This window comes from Limanda limanda, chromosome 3 (genome assembly GCF_963576545.1).
Source record: "Limanda limanda chromosome 3, fLimLim1.1, whole genome shotgun sequence".
NCBI lineage: Eukaryota > Metazoa > Chordata > Actinopteri > Pleuronectiformes > Pleuronectidae > Limanda > Limanda limanda.
In genome coordinates, this window is record NC_083638.1 from 14615991 (window position 1) to 14637669 (window position 21679).

The window sequence follows — 21679 nt, forward strand, 5'->3', positions numbered from 1 at the left end:
GGGAGGGGGGGTGAAATCACCTGGTCTGTAGATAGTTTTGTTAAACTGTTAAAATATATTGTAAAATGTTTTTCTATACAGTGAATTTTTGCTAGTTGTTAATCCAATGAGAAGTGTAGATCATACAGAAAGAGATTTATTGATAATAAAATGTCAAAAGGAAAAAAATGCCTGATTAAACCAACAGATTTTGAATCCTATCTTTGTCAAAATATCAAGACAGGAGCATATTTTCAGACAAATGCATGACTGTGCAAAAATAATGTCCAGTGGAACACAGGCTAGCCTCTGTAAAACTGAACAATGAATTAAACGCTTTTACATTACAGGGTCTAATCTCATTATTATTAATCAAAAATATAATTAAATAAAGATTTAAGGACATTTCATGACACTTGTTCTTATTTAAACTGTCATTTCACATGTTTGTCCAGTCAAATAGAACTCAAGGGTTTTTTGTTTGAGGAGCTGTGAGGTTTTGAAAGTGCATCATCGATCAGAACGGTCTTGATCCTGTCATGAATAATCACAACATTGTTAACTGCTTCGTCTTTTTTTTTTTACATTTGATAATCAAAGTGTCCATAGTGTACGTAACTTCAAGCCACGCCTCGTTTACTGGACTCTGGCAGCTCCATCTAGTCAGACAAGGACAAAAACAACAGAGCGCTGCCTGCTCCCGTCAGATAACCATAAGTTCACAGAAGCTTAATTCATATCTTTAGATGAGGAAAATGAAATCAGAGATAATGCCTTCGTAAACACAATAAGATAAAAAACTTCTATGCGCATGTAAATCCATCCAACCACAAAGGGATTTAATTATTGTTTGGAATTATTATTTTTTTTACTAGATATTCACAAAGAGAAATGATAAATAGAGATAATTAGTCCAACGGATCAGTGGAAGTGCAGCAAGAAGGAGAAAGCCCAACTGATCCAAGATTTGAAAGTGGGTGTGTGAATATACTGACGTGTGGAGAGCCAGACCAGTGACTACCCTGGTTTAGTCTCCACCAGAGTTACAGTTTCGTTGAAAATTTCATGAACTGAGAAAAGCGGACAGACTCTGACCAGGCTCAAGCCTAACTGACGGTTAAATAAACATGTAGCATGTAATCATTCGGAAAGAGGAAACAACAGGAGAGAGAGGGTCGAATGAGCGGACCAGAAAAAAAAAGAAAAAAGACTCTGGAAACAATGTGCTCAAGAGCTGCCTCGGCCTTCAGGATCAGGCCGGCGGTCCACTCGGCCAAACATTCGCTATTTCAGCCTGCCTGCCTGTGTGCCTCCTCCAGAGAGAAAATCCATCCATGCGTCGCTGCTGAACCTCTATTAGCTGGAGTAGATCTGGGTCCCGATCACACGCATGATCTCCTTCTGAACCTTAGGCTCCTGGGTGTTGATGTTGGCATCGCCGACTTGGCCATCCTCATACCTGCACATGTTCATACAGAAACCAGGAGTTTGTACACGGTATAGCATATCATTCATTATGTCTTATAACCCTGGGAAATAAGTCAAGTTCCTTAATTTTTCTGTTGTATTTTTCTGTACTATTAAGTAGTATAAGGGGTCCAGATGATTAAGTGTAGTCGAATCTCATATTATAAACAAGGCATAGTACTGTTGATAAAAACAAATGTTTACGATGTCTACTGAGCGTCTTCTACCTGCTGTAATTTTCTGTTCGACATTGACCAGGCCCAATAGAAAAATAACCAAGCTGGACCCTAACCTGACAGGCATTCAGATTTTTGTGTCAAGCCGATTCGAGCCCAATGTTTTTCCCGATAACAGGCACGTGCATGGTAAAAGAAAAAGGTAGATACCCCAGCTGACGTAACAAAAAACAAACCGCCGCACACGCTTATCATTTAAAGATTTTTGTCCCGACCCAGGTGTGCACACACAACAGTGTTGTTAGGTCTGACACAACATATGATATTGTTTTAATTCAAAACATTTCTTCAAGATGAAGAATACAGATCCACATTGAGCAAAAGTTCAGAGTGGAAAGCCCATACATCAGCAGCTATGTTTTACCTGAAGGACTCCAACACATAAAAACACATCCTATTCAAGGTCTCTGACCTGAACAGAAACCCAGTTTAGAGGAGCAGTCCCTCCACTCAACCGTGAGCACAATTCATTCACGATCAGTTTAAAATGATGCAGAGTGATGAGGGACAGCAGCAGCGTGTAGCCTATAATCACTCTCCATTAAATTGCCATTATGTGTAGTTTAAAAGGTGAAACTGTGCAACCAGAGTAATGAACGATGATTTCCATTTTACCTGCTGCATGGTTGCCATGCCAATTTTTTTGTTTGTTTTTTAGGTTTGAAAAGCTTTGGTGATACTCACACAAAAAAGAAGCGAGTGCAGACGTGGTCGGAGACGGGACACACCCAGATGTTTCCATGTTTCTGCAGATCTTTAGATGTGATAACTGTTTCAAAGAAACAAACATGTTTCATCAGCAGTTAGAACACACAAGTTGTTGTTGTTGTAGTGTTGCATAATAGATGCACAAAACCATCAAGGCTTAAGCTGTGATGCACTTAATTTCTTCTGTTTATTATTGTATGATAATTATGACCATATTATCGTATTTGCTATTGAGAATTTCTATATAATTATTGATAATACATTGACACACATATCGATTTAAATGGTGTAACTATATGCCATTTTCTTCCTGTTCTTCATTTCTTGCTTAGATGGTTGTTAAATTAAAAAAAAGGGACATTATACATTTTTATTAAATAATTAATATCAGTGCTTTTTTCTTTTTTTTTGTACATTTTATAAAACTTGTGCTTGATAATAGACCATAACACATTGTGTTAATCAAACCTAAAACACTACAAACTCTCTTTAATCTCATGTTCTTACCTTCGCACAGAGCGATGCAGTTCAGGTTTCGACTCTGAAGAAACCTTGATTGTATTGGTCGGCTCTATTGTAAAAAATGTAGGGACAACAATAAGTAGGCTTTAGTAACCAAGCTGCTCCAGTAAATACCAATAGCTAACTGAGCTCTAAGACCAAAAGTAACATAATAATTTAATATAATACAACTTTATTTAAACTCAGTTTACACATTTTAAAATTAATCATTCCTTTTGATCAAAAGTTCTCATCTGGAAATCAGTGTTGTTTTCTCTCAAAGCTATACATGTTCCTGTGTCTCTGCCCCTTGATTTTGCCCTTGGTTGCAATGGGAATCTGAAATCCTGTTGCCCAACAATATATGACTTAATAAATTAATTATGTGAGGATGTAATGGGTCAAGCTCTCTCACCTGTGGTATGGTGTTCATGCGGTTGTAACGCTGCACCAGTTCATCTTTGGTGGGCATGCGGTGCTGTCCTTTCCCCATTCCTGCAAGAGGCAAAGCACACAGAGAGTAAACAACCCTCAGTCAGAGCGACCTTACCTCGAGTCATTCATGCTGTGAAAAGCTGCCTCTAGTGGTCTCCAACGCCTTGTAAAGATAAATTATTACCCACGGTGCTCACCTTCAGATGAAGGTTACTGGTCCAAAATGCTATTGAACATTTCTACATGAGAAGGAACAAACTCCCAAATGAATTTCAGCATCATAAACTAAAGTGGGTACAGCAAGTACAGCTGCTTTCATTTTTTATTATCAAAAGAGAGCTGAAATTCAATATTCTTTAAAGAGTAGAATTACCTATCATAATCTAAATAACTGTATTTGATCTTTCAAGAGCAGATAAAACCAAGTGGAATTAAGGCCAGAAATGTTGCTCCTATTCTTTATAAAAAGGAGTTTGTGGTAAACATTTCGAGGATAAAAGTGAGCTCCACCAATCAGAGAAGTCGCAATAACAGCTGAGGATCATGGGTAGTGTAGGGAATGAAACACAGTTTTCTTAAACTGCAGTTGATATCATAAGAACCTGTGGCTTCTATTGTAGCATTTAACATTGTTTTACAATCTTGTAGCTTGTTATAGATCTACATTGGATGGCTGATAATCAAAATATCTATTCAGAAAACGAATAAGACGCTTACTCCAGGAACAACATTGTTGAGCTCTAAACACCGGAACTCAGGTCCTTAAGGTTTAAATGGTTGTACACACCCACCCCACATAAAGGAACCAATAAAAAACGTTAACAAAGCACAAAGCAACACACACAAATCCACTGAGCAACAACAACAACATGTATGGTATGGTAGGTGGCACACAAGCTCAAAGGCCTGAGGCCCAACACCCAAAATGAACACACAACACAGTGCAGCACAAGAGGATAGCATGGAAACTTCCCGCATGTGAAAATTAAATATTCCAGGATGATATTCAGGCCATGTCACACACAGAACACACAGAGTCATGTTCACCAGCACGATGGAAAAAAAGGGCAAAGGGGGCCCGGCGGGGTCTGATGGGCGAGGGATGATCCGTCACCTACCTGAGTATCCAAAAGATATGCTGGAGATGGGGCTCAGATAGATGCCCTTTCCATACGCTGCCCCATGCAGCTTGGGTTTGAAAAGAGCAGGAAGGAAGGATTGGGTCACTGAGCAGTTGCACAGGACGTCACACACTCACACACGGTATGTGTACACTCGCATACAGAAACGCACCAAACTTGCTGTGGTTAATTCGTAGGAAATTATAGGATGATATATATATCTGTATGTAACATTTAACCTTGCAAATCCCACCAAGTAGAAAAGTAAATACAGCTCACAACAGGACAGCAGAAAGTCCACACATCCTCCAGCACAGGCTAAAAACACATCTATTCCGAGCACACCTTGGCTAAGAAGATGGTCTCAGTCAAGTTGCACTAATATGTTGCACTTACATGTAGCACTTTGTTGTTTTGCTTTTTTTTAAGCTTATGTACTTACATGATTCTTGCTGGTTTGAGTTTGTACCATCATGGCTGAATGTAATTATTAGAAGTCGCTTTGGATAAAAGTGTCAGCTAAATGATATGTAATGTAAAACATGTACCCAAACACACACACACACATACATACACAAACACACACATACATACATACAAAAATCTGAAGATGGCGGACAGTAACGAGCCGAAGAAAGAGAAATAGGTTTCATTATTCAAGTGATCTGAAACATTTCAATGATCCGCATAGTCACACCTTTTAACTGTGGACACATTTTCTTCTCACAGCACAGTGCAGTCCAGCAAGGATCATTTCATGCTCTTGAATTTTGCAAGTGAAATTTATGTATAACATGACTAGGTAATAGGGAAGGCTGACGTCAGAAATAAGACCACGGATGCTGGTTTGAGGATGAAACACGACATGAGGATGACAGATAGCGACGATGAGCCTTCTCACAAGGAAGGATGTCCGTGATGAGAAAGCACAAGTGCGACATGGAGAAGTGGCCGTGAGTGAACAGTGAAAGAAACAAGAGGAAGAACAAAGATCAACTTGATAGTTTGGGAATAAAGATGGCAGAGAGATGGAGGTCAGGATGAATCTAGGAGAAATCAAAATGAACGACAGACAAGGGGGGCTGTGTGATGACTGGAGCTGCAGGCTGACGCCACCTCCCTCCTCCTCTTCCACAATGACCTGGGGTGGTGGTGGCGGACAGGCAGGGATGGGTGGGAGCTTGTCATTGCTCAAGGTGAAACGGAGAGGAGAAAGAAAGAGGAGGCGGAAGAGCACCGAGGCGAGATCAAAGATAGAGAGTTCAAAAAAGTTGGGAGAACAAAAGGTGTGAATGAAACACATCAGCATGATACAGCGATCCCGGCCGACAAGAAAGCTTCACGGATCCTTGAGATTTCAGATTTAATTGTGTTTAATCTTTTTTCAGGACGAGACGGTGTATCTCGAGCGATAATTATCCACCGTGCTGTGCTCTCTAGTGCTCTATTAATCTTTTCTTGTGTTTTTTATACATTTATCTTCTGCAGACCTAGGTCGCTAAGTGCAACACTTCAGAAATGAAGATGCAGATGGATGCAGGGGAGAATGGAATGTTGTTTTGTTGGTGTCTGCCTTGAAATTATCTTTCTGATCCTGAATTGGTCATTTGTACCAATCTGGTATTTTTGAAGGAACTCTTTGATGATTCAAGACAAATATCTGACGTATAGATAATGAGGGGTGCCAGTTACTGACCTTATATGGAAGCCTTCCTTACTGTATTCACCCACAGGAAGGTACTCACTATCACAGAGCGTGTCCTTTGCATCCTTCAGCTTCAGACCTACCCTACTCAGTGCTCTAGGTGGTTGCCCCCTACAGGGCACACAGGGCAGCCTCCTGACATTACAGCTGACACCACAGTCCCCTCCCTTTGTCCCCCAACAGGAACAGACGTTCTGTCCGCTGCTGTCCGCTGCAGTAATATTCAGAGAGCGGCCGACATTGGCCAGGAAAGATCGCCCCGTGTGCCCTGCTCGCTACAGTGCCAAACGCAAAAGCTGATGAAAGGGAAGCTGGCATCCATTAACTGCAAAAATGAATCAGCCGGACAACGAGCCTGTTCTATCTGAGAGCAGGTTTACTGTCCGAGAGGAGATGCGTCGTAAATTTTAGCCAACTGCCAGGGTTACGTACCTGCAGTTTGGTATAAGAGGCATTGACTAGTCCATTTCTCAGAACAGAGTGCCAGTTCTCTATATGGGAACCACTAGAGCAAGTGTAGAGAGAGGGAGAGATAAGAAAAGAGAGATGAAACCAAGTGTTGTGTGATGCGTGTGTTGTTGACCAGATCCATGCTGGTCAAGAACATTGGAATTAAATGACACTGGTGGATTTTGTTATATGACCTTCTACACTGAACATTCTGTCCACCAACATCTTGAATTCAATTCAATAAAATCCGCTTTATAAAACTCTTGTTATATCAATAATCAACACAGATCAATGACACGGACTAGCTTATAGACATTCACAAGGATTATATTTATTGTTTATAAATATTATGAATTATTAGTCTTAGATAAGATAAGATAAAATAAGATAATCCTTTGTTCGTCCCGGAGCAGAGTTACAGCAGCAGGAGGGCAGTCAAAAATAGACATCAGTAAGTAATAGTAAATATGCATGCAATACTTAAAATAAAAAACTAATTTTTTAAACTTTTATCTTGTCATTATCACAAACATATTTTTTTTATTTATGAGGTGAGCTGTCAACATCTGATATAAAAATTCTGCTTCATAAATGTAGCCCTATGAACTTATATAATTTAATAGTGTGAAAAGTTAAAATTGAAAGATGACAGCCCATTACTGTCTTTTTGTATTGTTTACTTTCAATTTTTAATTTTTAAATTGGAAAGTAAATTGTTACTGTGTTTTGAAAGGTGCTATATAAAAACAGTTTATCATTAATATTACATATTGTTTGAATACATTCCCCAGTGCAGGTACCTCAAGGGTTTTAAGGTAAGATGCAGTCGGTCACCAGAGTGCCATCTTGGCTCTGTTGTTATTCTTATGTAGTAACAACATAAAAGCAGTATAAGGTTCTTGTTACCACAGCCTTAATAAGTAAAGTGTTTTAGATTTGCTTGTAAATCTAATTCATAATTAGTATGTAACTATGTATATTAATGTAAAATAAAGGCTAACAAGCTGACTCACTTTTTTGGTATTTTCTGAGGACAATCCGTTTGGAGAATTAATCAGCAGAAAGAGAGTGTTAACACTGCTCGTGAGTGAGCTGAACCCTGCAAGTGCCCAGATGGGCTGAGTGTATCTAAAATATTCAGCACAGCCCCATCTGCTATAGTACAAGTGTCTATCCCACAGACACTGCTGGCTCCGTGTGCTGGCTCAGCAAGGTGGCTCTCTGTCCAAGAGAGGGACCACTGCTCTGTGTTGTTGTTTGTTATGGTTCCATAGAAATCTGCTCCATCCACAGCATAATGACCGGGAGTGACACTTATGTGTGCACCGCTGTACTGCTAAATTATGTATGCATGCAAGTATGCTTGATGTGACATTAATTATTTACAGAATGTGATTTCTCATATTTCCTCTACAGCCACAAGTTTAACAATATAAAAACGACACATTAAAGCTAGGCTTCGTAATCTTGGAAAAGCAAGAGTAGGCTTGACTTTGAAAATATGCAACATGTGTGTAGTATGTCTCTGTTGGTTAATGACAGACAGGTATCCCAGCCTATTCATTTGGCCTGTATGAAATTATTTGTTGTATTTGATACAGTCCTGTAAGGGCCACAGACACCTGCTTTTTTCTTTAACTATCAATGGCTCTTGGGACGTGAAGATGATTTCTACAAATAAGATTGAAAAAAGTGTATACGAAATACCATATACCAACCCTAACTTGAATTACTCATATTTTCTAAGACTGAATGATTTGACTTTACTAAAGTTGAAATAACAGTACAATAGAAAAAAATGAGTGAGAGAGACCTGTAAAGGCCCATAGTGGGGGGGGGGCAAAGTGGACTCACTGGAAGGCGAAGGTGCTGCCGTATAATTTCTTGGCAGTGCGAAAACGAGCCTCCTTGGCCGGGGGACTGCTGAGCAGCAGGAACTGGTGGGAGGTGTGCATGAATTTCAGTTGCTGTCATGAGGAGATCACAGGGGACAAGTGAGGACAAGAGAGGGAGACAAATTGTAAGATTGAAAATGGGAGCATTAACCATTAAATTACTCAATGAAGACGTAAACAGCTCATTAATTATAAAGGAGAGATGAGGGGGGTGTTATTCTGGTGTCCTACCCTACTGAGCGGCAGCTTGACAATATGAGACCTGTTACTGGAAATAATCCTGCAGAGAGAGAGAAGATCACAGAATAAATAACATGTGATTAAGTGTAGCTATTTGCTAGAACCCTCACACAAATGCATGAAGAATTTTAGAATGTTAATCGGTTCTGTTTCGAAGGACATTATTGATGCTTCTTTTTCCCAGTGAATAATAATAATAATAGTAATAATAATAATAATAGAACTATGGCATATCTATAGCACTTATCGAAAACCATATTACCCAGTTTAAAATAAGACTAAACAAAATATAAACGATTACATCATGACACCGAAACAGCTCAACAGAATTCAGCCTATTTTTCCTGCTGAGAAAAGCTCTATTCATGTCTTAAGTATTATAATGATGTCCTTGATCAAATAGCTAATATGGTCGGTTCGACATGATCTCTAAGGAGTAGTGCTCAATATTTTCTCTGAAGCAAAGTCAAAACAGAGTAAAGGACAAACCCTGTCTACTCACCACTGCAGCAGCGGATGGGCCAGAGGGTCCAGTTTGTCCATCTGTTTCTTTATCTCCAGATATGAGCCCTGCGAACGGCACACAAAATATTTATGTTGTCAGTTTTTAGTATAGATACAGTCCCTCCACAATGAGTGAGCGTAAATAACACAGAAAAGATAAACTAATCAGCAATAACCGTCATTGTTAAAGACAAAGCCCACAGCCAACAGTGGAAAACAACTAAACCAACAGTGTTTGTGGGCAAAGAATGAGGATTTTATATCAATGGAAAACCTTAAAATGATATATACACACGACAAATCAAGTGTCCTGATTAATCCACTGTGGCCCCTCCCTTCTTCCCCTCCCATTTGCTCCTCGTACCTGGGTCATTTCCCGGATGGACATGACGCTATCCAGTGCTTTCTGCAGTCTCTCATAATTCTTCTTCTGTGTTCATGGGTTAAGCCAAACATCATATGCAATGAGAGAGGAAACAAAATACAGATATCTTAAATCACTTGTATCAGGTTAAAAGTTGTTTGTTCAAACATCTTATAGAAGAAAACATAATGTTAAGTGTAACTGTTTAATGATCTCATGCATTTAACTTTCAAAACAGCTCCAGCAGCTGTTTTATTTTATTTATCCTTACAAAAGTCGATGTATATCTTTGAATGAAATCCACATATTGATATGGCATCTAATTAAGATTAAAGCAGTGCTGACCTTTGGGTTGAAGGCCAGAGTCTTGGGGTCATTGGGGTCGACGACTGATGGGTACGGCTCAAAGATGATGCTCTTACGAGGAGACTCGAGAGCTGCTCGACACATAGCCACAAGTAGGTCCACCACCTGGTAGGATAGAGGTATTACACAGTTTTTGGCAAGTAGAACTAAACTACTGCAGGAAAAGCTTTATATCATATGCTATATAGAATCAATTTTTCTATTCTATTACATTTTTATTAAATGTACAATGTACTATGCGTTGCTGTCACCTCTGCTCCAGTGGCCACTTCCTCTGCAGCTCCAGACATCACACCCAGAGTGTAGAAGGAGAACACACAGAGCTCCCTGGTGCACACCGCAGGCTACATTAACACACAAGACAGAGAATGATGAAATAACACTTATTTGAATAAATGTTACATACATACCAAAGCATAAGTACACCTACTAACACATGGACTAGCACACACTCTATTTTTAACAGGATCATATGTTAATAAACATCAAGTAAACATAATGAAAACACATGTTAGGAAAAGGTTGATTAATCTCTCCTCAATGATTCTCTTTCTCGGCCTGCGTTACCTTCAGCATGGATCCGTTCTGAAAGACGTGCTGTTCGTCACAGACCACGCAGTACTCGTTGAGCGTGGGGATCCTCTGCTCTGAGTACTTCATTATCTGTCAGGAGAAAAGCAAAGTGGTGTTCCCACCTCCAGCACTGCCCCATAAAGGAATAAAAACTAGTTTGGCAGAGGAGTTGTCACAAATTACAATTTTGCACTGCAGCTACAGCTGGTCTAGACTGCTGGGAGGTCCCTGCGCATAAAATGCAGTGTGGACACAATGCACAGCTTAGGGTCCTCACATTAATGCAGATTGCAAGCTAGGTTCTAATTGTTGATTATATACAGCACATACCAGCACATACAAGAATCAAGGAGTTTACATTTTCACCTCTGGTTGGTTTGATTGTGAGCTAAATTTTTCCGTTAACATTGCAAGGTAAGCCATTTTTCAAACATTTGTCTTATTTCCCAAGGTTTAAGTCAGGGATTGTGATAAAACAAAAATTAGGCATGTTTAAGTTACAAATATCTAAAAGTGTATGCACTTTGGTTTGGCTGGATTGGATTTGATTGGGCCGGTGGAGGTGTGCACTCTACTAAATGTCATTATAGTTATGAACTGTACTTCCGCCTCATACAAATTCCCATCGGTCATTGTTCTTAAATGCCTATCAGGTGTATACACTAGGGAGGACTCACAAGACATAGTGTATAAGTGCTTCTTCGAGGGCTCTCAAATCTTCTTAAGGTCTAACCTGCACTAAGAATCCATACTCCAAGGTAGGGATGTTCTTGCAGTGGCCGCCCGCCTGGGATGAGAAAAACAATTCAATCAGCTGCCTCGTGGTAATCTGCGCTGGGGCCCTGGCCGCCGGGACAGCCACAGTCTGATGAGTCAAGTGAAGACAAAGCATTATGGGAAACGGTGCAGCAGCCATGTAATGGTAAGGGCAGGGAAAAGACTCGGGTGGGGAAACAGTGCAGGTGGCTGGTGACTAAGAAGGAGGGTCAGAGCGGGTCACAGTGGATTAAGACACAAAGATACAGTGCCTTCAAAACAGCACATATATTTTTACATTGACACATTAAACATGTTTTTCTGGATCGTGGATCACACTGAACAAATTATCATACAATCCTAATTTACAGGGAGTGAAAAGTGTAGTATTTACAGTTTCAGTGTTGTAACACATTAATACACGTGAGGGAAACACACTAAAGGCAACTAAATGAATCTGACTGAATGTATAGCTGCTTATTTTTCCTGACTGGCACTGACCTGGCTGTTTGGGGGATAACTGTACAGCTCCCCTTTAGGGTTCTTCATGGTACATGAGATGGAGCGGTTCATCAGACGGGTCACTCTCAGCTCAGGGACGCTCAGCTTCCCTTTTAAAACTGTGTCTTGGATCAGAGGGAAACTTGGAGACCTGGGAAATATCAAAGCACAAAAAAAAGGCAGTGTTTTATACTATTGTACATTTATTAAACATTAACTAGTTGTTCCTTAGTGTACATATTGGCTCTTCATTTGTTAATATTTCAGCTTGGTGCAATGGCTGTGTGTTTTAACCGTTTTACTTTCGTCTTTTAGTTTGAAGAGGAGGAAACTTCGGAGCAGGGGACCTGTGTGGGGTAATAAGTATCATACTAAAGTACTAGTGGAGGGATTTTTGACCATCCTCACACATTACTGTATTTGCCACTATAAATTATGTATATAGTGTATATTATATATTATATATTATATAAAGGAGAATAGTGCCTGTCTAAATTCCACAGTTACTCTCTTCTCTCTCTAAGCAGTACCAAAGGTCAGGGAATAGATAAAGGGCCAACCAACAGTACATTGTAGTCTCTATGTTGAAGGACTTTCATATCTAACACAGATGCAGCAGACAGAGAGGCGCCAGGACACCAAGACACAATATGATTTAGGAATGCATGCTTTAGGCTTAACTATCCAATAGGATGTGAACACCTACATGTAACATAAAGAGTAGCAGTAATTCTAGCTATTCATGGATGTGCTGTTAGAATTGGTAGAGGAAGATATATGGGGATGCTGTGGGAGACATCTTCAGAATTGGGGGTGACAATTGCTCAAGTTACTCTGTTAGCCTTTGTATATTGTTTCACCTTCTGGTCTCTTTGATGCATCCAGTCCACATTAAAACCTTCTGCATAAGACATCAGCTGCTGCCTGAGTTCTCCTTTCACCAGCTTCCAGAAAACTTCCATAACAGTTATGAGCAAGACCTCACTTTAGAATGGGGAATACTTTCTTAATGTACTTGATTTAGACTTAAAAACATTACTTTATTTGAACATTTTGTATTTTTGTTACATAAGAATAGAGAGTAGTGTTGTGGTTGAGGTATAGTAATGCAGAATACAACGTTAATAAGTGCTTTATGATAAACAATAAAGAGGCAATGTGCTATGTGTGGTGTAAACTCACCAATGAATAAGTGCACCTTAATATAAAAAATGTACAATAAACAGTTGTTACACTGCTAAATTAGAAATGTAGATTATTATCATAATTATTATAAGAATGATCCTATGAATAAAATCTTTATTAAAAGACAACATCTCCTCAGCTTTAATATTGCATGGTTTGACTGTCATGTGTTAACACAGCACACTCTACTCTAGTAAAAACTGTATCGAAGTCACTAACTGTTAAAAAGAACAAGAACCAGTGTTCACTTCCAGCATCAATGTCAGGATATGATCCATGTACCCTCTTGACATGAGACTCCTGTCAAGTCATAAGGATGTCAGATAGCCTGGTAGTTAGTGAGGCTGACGTCCAGCGAGTGGGTCGAGACTCAGTCCCTGCGCAGCCATAACTGTCAAAGCATCTTGAAGTAAGACAGAGGCCAGAAAGAGGACTTCTCCCTGAGGGAAACTGGCTGTGTGTGTGACAGATATTGAATTTTAGTCAATCCACATATTGTGCTGTGTCAGAGCCTCTGTTGCTCTATGCGTCATCTTTGCCACACTTCACTTTACACAGACAGAAGTGTACAAAGTGTTTTTAAGACTATCTCCAGTCTGTTGACCAGAATGATAACGTTTTACTCCGATCCATCAGAAATCTTTTGTCTTGGAAAAATAGCTTGCTTGTAAGTGTCTAAAACCTAGAGAACCATTCAGTATCTGACAGATCTGATGCTGTGGACATCAGTCACCATGAAACTGGATGAACAACACGTCTCCAGAATAAAGTTGAGATCTTTTGTGAGCAGGAGCAGACTGAATCATACAAGTTTAACAGTATGCTGTGACACAATGAGAAACCGTAAGCTATTTCTAAATCATTATCAACCAATTGTAAATGGAAGTCAATCAGCAACAAAGTTACTCTGTCAACACAAAGTAACTTTTCCCTGTTAGAAGAACAGGTGTAATCGGTTTATATTTTTCTTTTTCTCTTTGCTACGTCACATTTTCTGATGCTCTGCAACCAATTCACAAATGCAAATTGGTGTGCACCAAAATGCAACAAAAACAGAAGCGCTTTCTCACCTTAGTGTCTTGCTAAATTAGTGTTAAATCATACGTTTCCATCCTACGTTTAACTCTGGATTGATACTGATTGAATCCATTCCCATTACAGAAAAAAGCCAGAGGTCAGTTGGTGTTAGTGGGTTTTATAACCAGTTGAAAAGGGGCAGACTAACGCCAGAGGCTGAATTTGCAATGAAATAATACAATTTATGCATTTACGCCGTATCAGTTTTCCGATTGCATCCTTAAAACTGTATTATATCCATACAGTGCATGGTGGTAGAACTTTAACTTTTTAAAAATGTTAAAATGAAAAAATATATAATGGACAGCACCTCTGAGAGCTCAGAATGTTAGCTACGAGGTGCTGAGAGAGAGAGAGAGAGAGAGAGAGAGAGAGAGAGAGAGAGAGAGAGAGAGAGAGAGAGAGAGAGAGAGAGAGACCTACTTGGGTATGGGGGAGAAGATGCTGAGTCCGGCGCGGAACTTCTTGATGGTCCCTCCGGCCTTGAACCAGCTGTGCCTCTTCTCCTGCTGGGCCTTGAGGAACTCATTACTGAGGTGCTTCCACTGCTGAGAGGTGAACGTGCTCAGGATCCTGCCATGTGACGAAAACAGCACGGCAGGGAGAAGGGTGAGTGGCAGAGGCAGTGGGTGGATTATTACTCTTTAAATCAGCCTTTGTTTTTCGATGGTGAACATTGTTATTTAGAATGAGTGGACTGGCCAACCAAAGGATTACTAAGAGTTTTACGCCCAAATGTTTATGCCTCATACATCTATTTAGTCAAAAATACAAAACCTGAGATTCTTTGTCTTATTTAAAACCTTTTATTGGGTTGTATAGTAAACTCAGATTCAATAATGAAATCTCCAATGATCGATTTTACTATAAAAAATATGAGGTGTTTCGATAAAACAGCTCACAGAACTCACTTTTTGAGCTGCAGGCCCAAGCTGAAACCTTCTTTATTGGAGGGCTGGAACACCTCTACTGACGGCTCTGTGTAAAGATGACTAACATTATTACACCGTGCACAGATTCACACAGACTCTCCCTCTCGTGTAGCACATACTGTACTCACCTCCCACGCTCAGTGAGTAGCACAAATACCTAAAGTCCCTCCCAGAAAACCAACATCCACACTGACATCTTTACTCACCAGGTCCATCGAGGTACTGAGAAAGAGAAAAGCGCAGTCTCAGAATAATGGGCTCTGTTCTGATAACTTTCCAAGCTGTCGCAACCTCCTCCTGAGTCAGACACACACACGTACACACATACACACACATATACAGAGTTAGCACCCTAATTAAGGCCATTTCTCATTGCATAAATAAATCATGAGCACATGCTGCAGTATAAATGATGTGTTACTTTGCAAAATGTCAATGTTAGAATAGTAATGGGCAAAGATGGAGGATGTGCCCATTCAGAAAAGATTATGCTGACTCACGTCTAAGAACCCGATGTTAATGTGAAGATCGATGTCCACGTCGTCGATGGTTCCATACTCTCTGTTCAGGGAGACAACAAGAGCTATTTTAAATCTTTGTTCTGTGTTTTTCTTCTGCCCCCTTTTAGGTCACTAACTACTCCTGAATACTATTTCTACTACTCAAACATTAAAACATTTTAATTTCAATTTCTCATACTAATTTTTTGATTTTTTAAATGGGTGTCTATGGGAGACATCCTTAATGCATGAGTGTCTCCAGGCTTGATTTCGTACTACCCCCTCAACCTCCACACCCAAAGCATTTCAGCAACACAGCAGGAAAATGCATTGTTTTCAAAAATTTCCTAGATAGTGCACATTATATTTGTGTGTGTGGGGGATGTGTCTGTGTGTGTGTGTGTGTGTGTGTGTGTGTGTGTGTGTGTGTGTGTGTGTGTGTGTGTGTGTGTGTGTGTGTGTGTGTGTGTGTGTGTGTGTGTGTGTGTGTGTGTGTGTTCTGGGGGGGGGGGATTTGTGTTGTACCTGACAGAGACAGCACTGTCAGTGTAGATATCTTTCACTGCCTCAATGTCGGCATCCAGTTGAGGGTGACGGTACAGGTCAGCGGCACAGCTCCCCTGCAACAAGCCAAACATCAGCACTGAATTGACCATGATTCCGCCTCCATGCTCCAAATGTCTTTATTGGAATTTTGAAATGATTTGATGATTTGAAATGATCATTAAATACTGTATGAACTGTCACTGTTTCACTTGGTCTGGTCAAGTTTGCATTCATACTGCTACTACCTGGGAGTGACGTGTTGTTTTCAATCATTTATTCTGTGTAACTTCTCTGCTCACTCAAATATTTTAACAATTTATTCATTACTTTTAGCTGTTAAATTTCATAATTTATCGTTTACTTTTAGTTACATCTCTGCTCACTTGCTAACTATTTTAAATGCACTCTATTAGAGGCATTATGAGAAAAACTAGTTAACTAGAGTACGATATAAGTAACATTCAGATGCATGAAATATGAATTATTGAATTAAGCATGTAGCATAATTCAACAGCCTGACTCTATATCTTCCTTTACTGTCTGTGATCCCGGTTATAAAATGTTATAATTTTCCGAATACATATTCAATTTATTCAGTATATCAAGCACATCCTGTATTAGAAATCAAAATCAGTTGCATGGTTGCATTGCCTGGCGCAAGTCTTGTAAAGTGGAATGACTTGGCATAATCAGGATGTCACACAGTGGATGTTTTCAATAAAAACAAGTTTAATTGTATTTGTATTGATTGTTTTACGTTGTGACTTTTAATATATTCTGCGGTTACCTCAGCACACTTTATATCCTCTATAAAGAGCATTTTCTAGTATGAAGAGTAATAATATTAGTTGACCAAAGTCTGTCACACATGTTGCCGGTGTCTAGACTTGAAGTCAGACTCCCGTCTCCTCAGACTCTGAGTGTGGAGCAGATCCCACACTTTCATCCTTATCTTCACTGCACCGCTTTCATGTTCTCTGAGTGCATAGAAATGAGCTTTAAGTCCCAGACTGGATTTAAATTTCAATCACAGGACTTGGAAGATAACAGTAAAAAAGGATGACTGACAGATTAAGATCTTCTGTGGAAGTGAGGCACTGAACTTTACGAGATGAGATGATACATGAAATTGTGGCCGTGGAAATGAATTTGGCAGCGCTGCTCATGATTGATACTTAAGGTGGCACAGGGTGATAGCACTAAAAAAAGTACTTTGACACCTGATTAGAGACAAAAATGCAAAATTCTTTCCAGAACCTGACTTGTACTTCATTGTAAATGTCATATTCGCCACTGTCAGCTTACAAAAAATCCTATTTGCTCCTCAACCCAAAATGCTGACACACGCCTCACATTTTAACTGAATATTCAGCTCTACAAATTGAAATGTTCGCCCTTCGAGCAGTGAGGCATTAGGATGGAAATGTCATCTGTTCTGCATTTCCAGAGTAAGATATCTAAAACCACACTGAACAAAATGACATTTGGCCTAGATATTCATAATCCACAAAAGTGTGGTTATTATTTTTGGTGAACTCTGACTTATTGTCTTGCAACACTAACACTAACGGAATGAAAAGATGCAGCTGGTGTAATGTGAAACTTCATAGTGCTGAGGAATTTTTGACCATCCTCACACTGCATATGCCACTATATATTAGAATATAGTGTATACTACATTATATCTCTACAGGAGAATAGTGCCTGTCTAATTCAACAGATACTCCCTTCTCTCCAAGCAGTACCAAAGGTCAGGTTATAGATAAAGGGCCAACCAACAGTACATTGTAGTGTCTACGCTTAGGCACTTTCATATCTAACTAAGATGCCCAGACAGAGAGGCACCAACTCTTACTCTACTGCGTATTTCAGTAGTGACAAGATGTAAGGACAAAATGTGTTTTACATTTAACTATCCAATAGGATGCAAACATCTACATGCAACATAATTCTAGCCCTTCACGGATGTGCTATTATAATGGGTGAAGCAAGTGGGGGGAGATATATAGGGAGGCTGTGGGAGACATCTTCAGACTTGGGGGTGACAATTACTCATGTTTCTCTGTAAGCATTTGTATATTGTTCCACCTTCTGGTCTCCTTGATGAATCAAGTCCACATTAAAACCTTTTGCATAAGACATCAGCTGCTGCCTGAGTTCTACTTTCACTAGCTTCCAGAAAATTTCCATAACAGATAGAAGATGAATAATGTGTTCGGTAACCTTTCCATGAGCACAACCATTAAGCTAAGATATCACTACTTGTACAAAAGATATTATAATTAAATTGACATATTGCCATAAGGATTAATTAATTTTAATAACTCTACAGACCCTCATATTAAATTGTATTTTTTTCCCCTGACAACTACTGAAGCTTGAACAATAACAAAACTATCAAAATCTTGTTTGGTCTGTCCACAGCTATTATCTCATGGATGAAATTAACTCCTCAGCATAAAAAGGCTCTAGGTCTTCAGATGTTTTTTCAAACATCTTTTTAAAGTTTGTTTGGCTTAAAATTACTAAAATATTTTAGAAATAAAAACACATTGACATTGACTTGAATCAGTGATGGAAACGTTTGCTGGATGATATGGTGTAAAATGAAATCAACATAAGAATTTTCATTTCAGTCGGTTTTCGATAATTATCACAACAAATGTCACGTTATTATTTATTTCTGAGTTTAAAGACTGTTTTTGTTCCAAAGTGAAGGTTTTGGTTTTAAACTCTTCTTTATGGGCAGAGAAACAACTGACATAAAAAAAAACATTAAAAGATCTGTGGTAGATCAATAGGTGTGTTATACCTCCTCACTGTTCATTCACAATGCATAAGCAATACATCTATATTTATTGAACCTTTGTTATATTTCTCTTGATAAAAACTGTATTTAAATAATTAGTGATAGTGTTTTATTGACCATCTATAACAAAAACACCAGATTGAGCATGGCACTTTAGGAAGGGTAACAGTCTCTTCTCTACCTGAATGCCGTACAGGAACTGCTCCGACTCATTCTCTCCGTCCGACTCCTCATCTGTCCAACACTGGCCTTTGATGTCCTTTGGGCCCACACATTGTGCAAAGGCCGTTATAGTGGAGCGGAAAAAGAAAATGCAGGCTCTTTCATCATCCCTTCATCTCAAATCCTTTTTCACATGTCCACATTTAGCCTCGTGTTCAAGGGCATCAAAACACTGCTTTAAATAGCATCTCAGAGGGACAGAATAGGGACATAAGAGATGTGACTAATTTCCAATAAACAAAAAGTTCTTTGAATTCAGCCTTCAAAAGAAGAATCAACTGACAATAAAAAGGGATGAGTTTATAAAAATACATTTTCTAGAATAAAAATAATCATGTCTCTTGTCATTTCCAGGAAAATCTGAAGCCTGAAGGTCCTGTTGCATAAACTTACAATATATTTTAAATATGTTCAATTGCTTATATAACATTTAAATGTCTATAGAAGGTCTGCGGCTGAGTTAGTAGCCACAAAAATACAAATATATGTTTATATGTTTTTTATACATCTTCAAAAATAACAAATGGATGACTCAGCGTAATCAGGTGCTGCCTTACCATTGGATCTTGTGTTCATAGGGCTCACTCAGACAGGTTTAGGCCCGTGAACGCTGCCAACCATTTCAGCCTTTTCCAGATGGAAGGAAGGAGAACAGAAAACCGGAGAGCTTCGACCCACCACCCCTCTTTCTTGCACTCTTCAGGGCTGCACAACCTGGGAGAAAAATAAATAAAAAAACAATAAAAGGGAGAAAAACATGAAACAAAGGCCCCATCCAGTGATGCCATGCTTTGTTAGCGGTGGCCTCCTCCTCTTTTTTTTCCCTTTTAAAAACGTCTGCACTTCACCTTGCCATGTATCCTAGCAACAGCCATCTCTGCCTCCTCTCAGAGTGGCATTAATCACTGTGGTGAGTGTGTGGGAGATATGTGCTGTACGTTCAGGGGCCATGATGTCTCCATTTCTTCGTTTTGTATTTGTTTGTTTATTCACAGGACTTCATCTATTAAAATAATGCACCAAAGGTTGGCATACAAATATGGCTGTGCAGCAAAAACAGAACATGAGCTGATGTCATTCCATTGTTGCACTGATGTCTATTTCTTAGTCTGGCAAATAAATTCAATGAAATCTGGCAAATGCTAGATTTCTTGGGTTAGCAATAGGACAGGGATATTGTAGCTACAGCATTTCAGATTAAAAAAAAATTATATAATTTTACCAAATAACACAATGGTTTCCTATTAAAGGAAAAATTACAGCTATTAAGTTTTATTCAAAAGACCAAAATGCAATATCACTGCTGACATGACAAATGGACCACAGTACACTGTGTATTATAGCGACCCATTACCTTTTGTGTCAGACATGTAAACACTGAGCTTGGTGTCTTGAAGCTGAAGATACTTATTTCAGCCTGCACAACAGAATGCACATTTCAGTTTACACGTTTTAGTGCATATTGAGCCTTTATAATGTAAAATATATCAGGACTGGATCGTAAGGCAAACAAAGAGTAGATGGAGTCATTCATAGCTCAACACTACAGGGCAGAATACCCAACACAACTGTCATGCATGAATGCATCTAGGCTTTATATAGGTCATTATAATTGCAAAAACCCACTTGTTCCTTTTCTCTTTGTATCCTTTGTACATGTCTACAGAAAACCATCATGTCCTCACTGTCACTTGTTGTGTCTCCCTTCTTTTCCTCACCACCATCTCAGACATCAACTGCATCCAATTAGACATGGCTCCCTCGTCGTTGCCACATCTTTACCTCCTCTCTGTTTTTCTCCTCTGTATATCCCTGCTGCCCTGCCGTGTCCTCAGCCCTGCTAGCATCTACACCACCCAGCACATACTCCTCACCATTCCCATAGCCCCTGTCGTCTCACATACCATTGGTCTCCAGCAAACCTTACCCCCCCCCCCCAACCCCCATCCTCCGCTACCACCATCATTTCCCCCCTTCTGATAACTATTTAACACAAACACAGATGCAGTCAGGCGGATTACCCCTTCCCCCCTGCGCTCTGCAGCCCCCCACCACCCCATCCCTCCGTCCATCCATCCATCCCATCCATTCGCACTTACCTCCACAGAGGATGGAGACTTGGATGCTGTCCTTGCCTCAGCTGCTCCCCCTCTTAAAGGGCACACCTGCCTCTCTGCCTTGGTGGCTGTTTTTCCACTGAAATGATGGCTGACGATGCGTCCATTAAAATAAGATATTTAGAGAAAGCAGAGATGAAATCCTCCGCATCTGTAGCGTCTGCTTCTCAGTGCTCTCGGTGGTGTGTGTCTGCGAGCAAGCCAGCTGGTGTGTGTGTGAGAGTCTGTGTGTTTATCTATTGCAGATCTCTGCTCCTGCTGCCGCTGTCTTATTTTGCCTGACAACACTGAGGGGTCTGAGCATGCTCACTGGGAACTAGCCCAGCCAGTCATGTGACCTGCAGCTGACTGCTGCAGCTGAGAAATGACTGGAAAAAATGGCTCTGCTCCTGCATATGCCTATGCCCCTGTATGTTTATGTTTGTGTGTAAAGGAGAGAGTCTGATTTCATAAGTCAGTGTCAATAAACATTTGAAGGCAGGTTTATATT

General features: G+C 39.7%; 1 protein-coding gene across 1 annotated transcript; it reads right to left on the minus strand.

The window, feature by feature from the left end:
- Positions 1-1335: 1335 nt before the first annotated feature.
- Positions 1336-19928, minus strand: LOC132998892 (protein mono-ADP-ribosyltransferase PARP6). The gene is made up of 22 exons (XM_061068636.1): positions 19921-19928; positions 19032-19182; positions 16021-16115; positions 15496-15556; positions 15202-15292; positions 14975-15041; positions 14487-14636; positions 11802-11952; positions 11278-11331; positions 10539-10634; positions 10223-10315; positions 9951-10076; positions 9606-9671; positions 9240-9307; positions 8729-8777; positions 8457-8569; positions 6585-6657; positions 4445-4514; positions 3307-3386; positions 2898-2961; positions 2367-2451; positions 1336-1438 (listed from the first exon to the last, which is right to left on the minus strand). Exons 1-22 carry the CDS (start codon positions 19926-19928, stop codon positions 1336-1338), a joined length of 1914 nt encoding a protein of 637 aa, XP_060924619.1.
- Positions 19929-21679: the final 1751 nt, after the last annotated feature.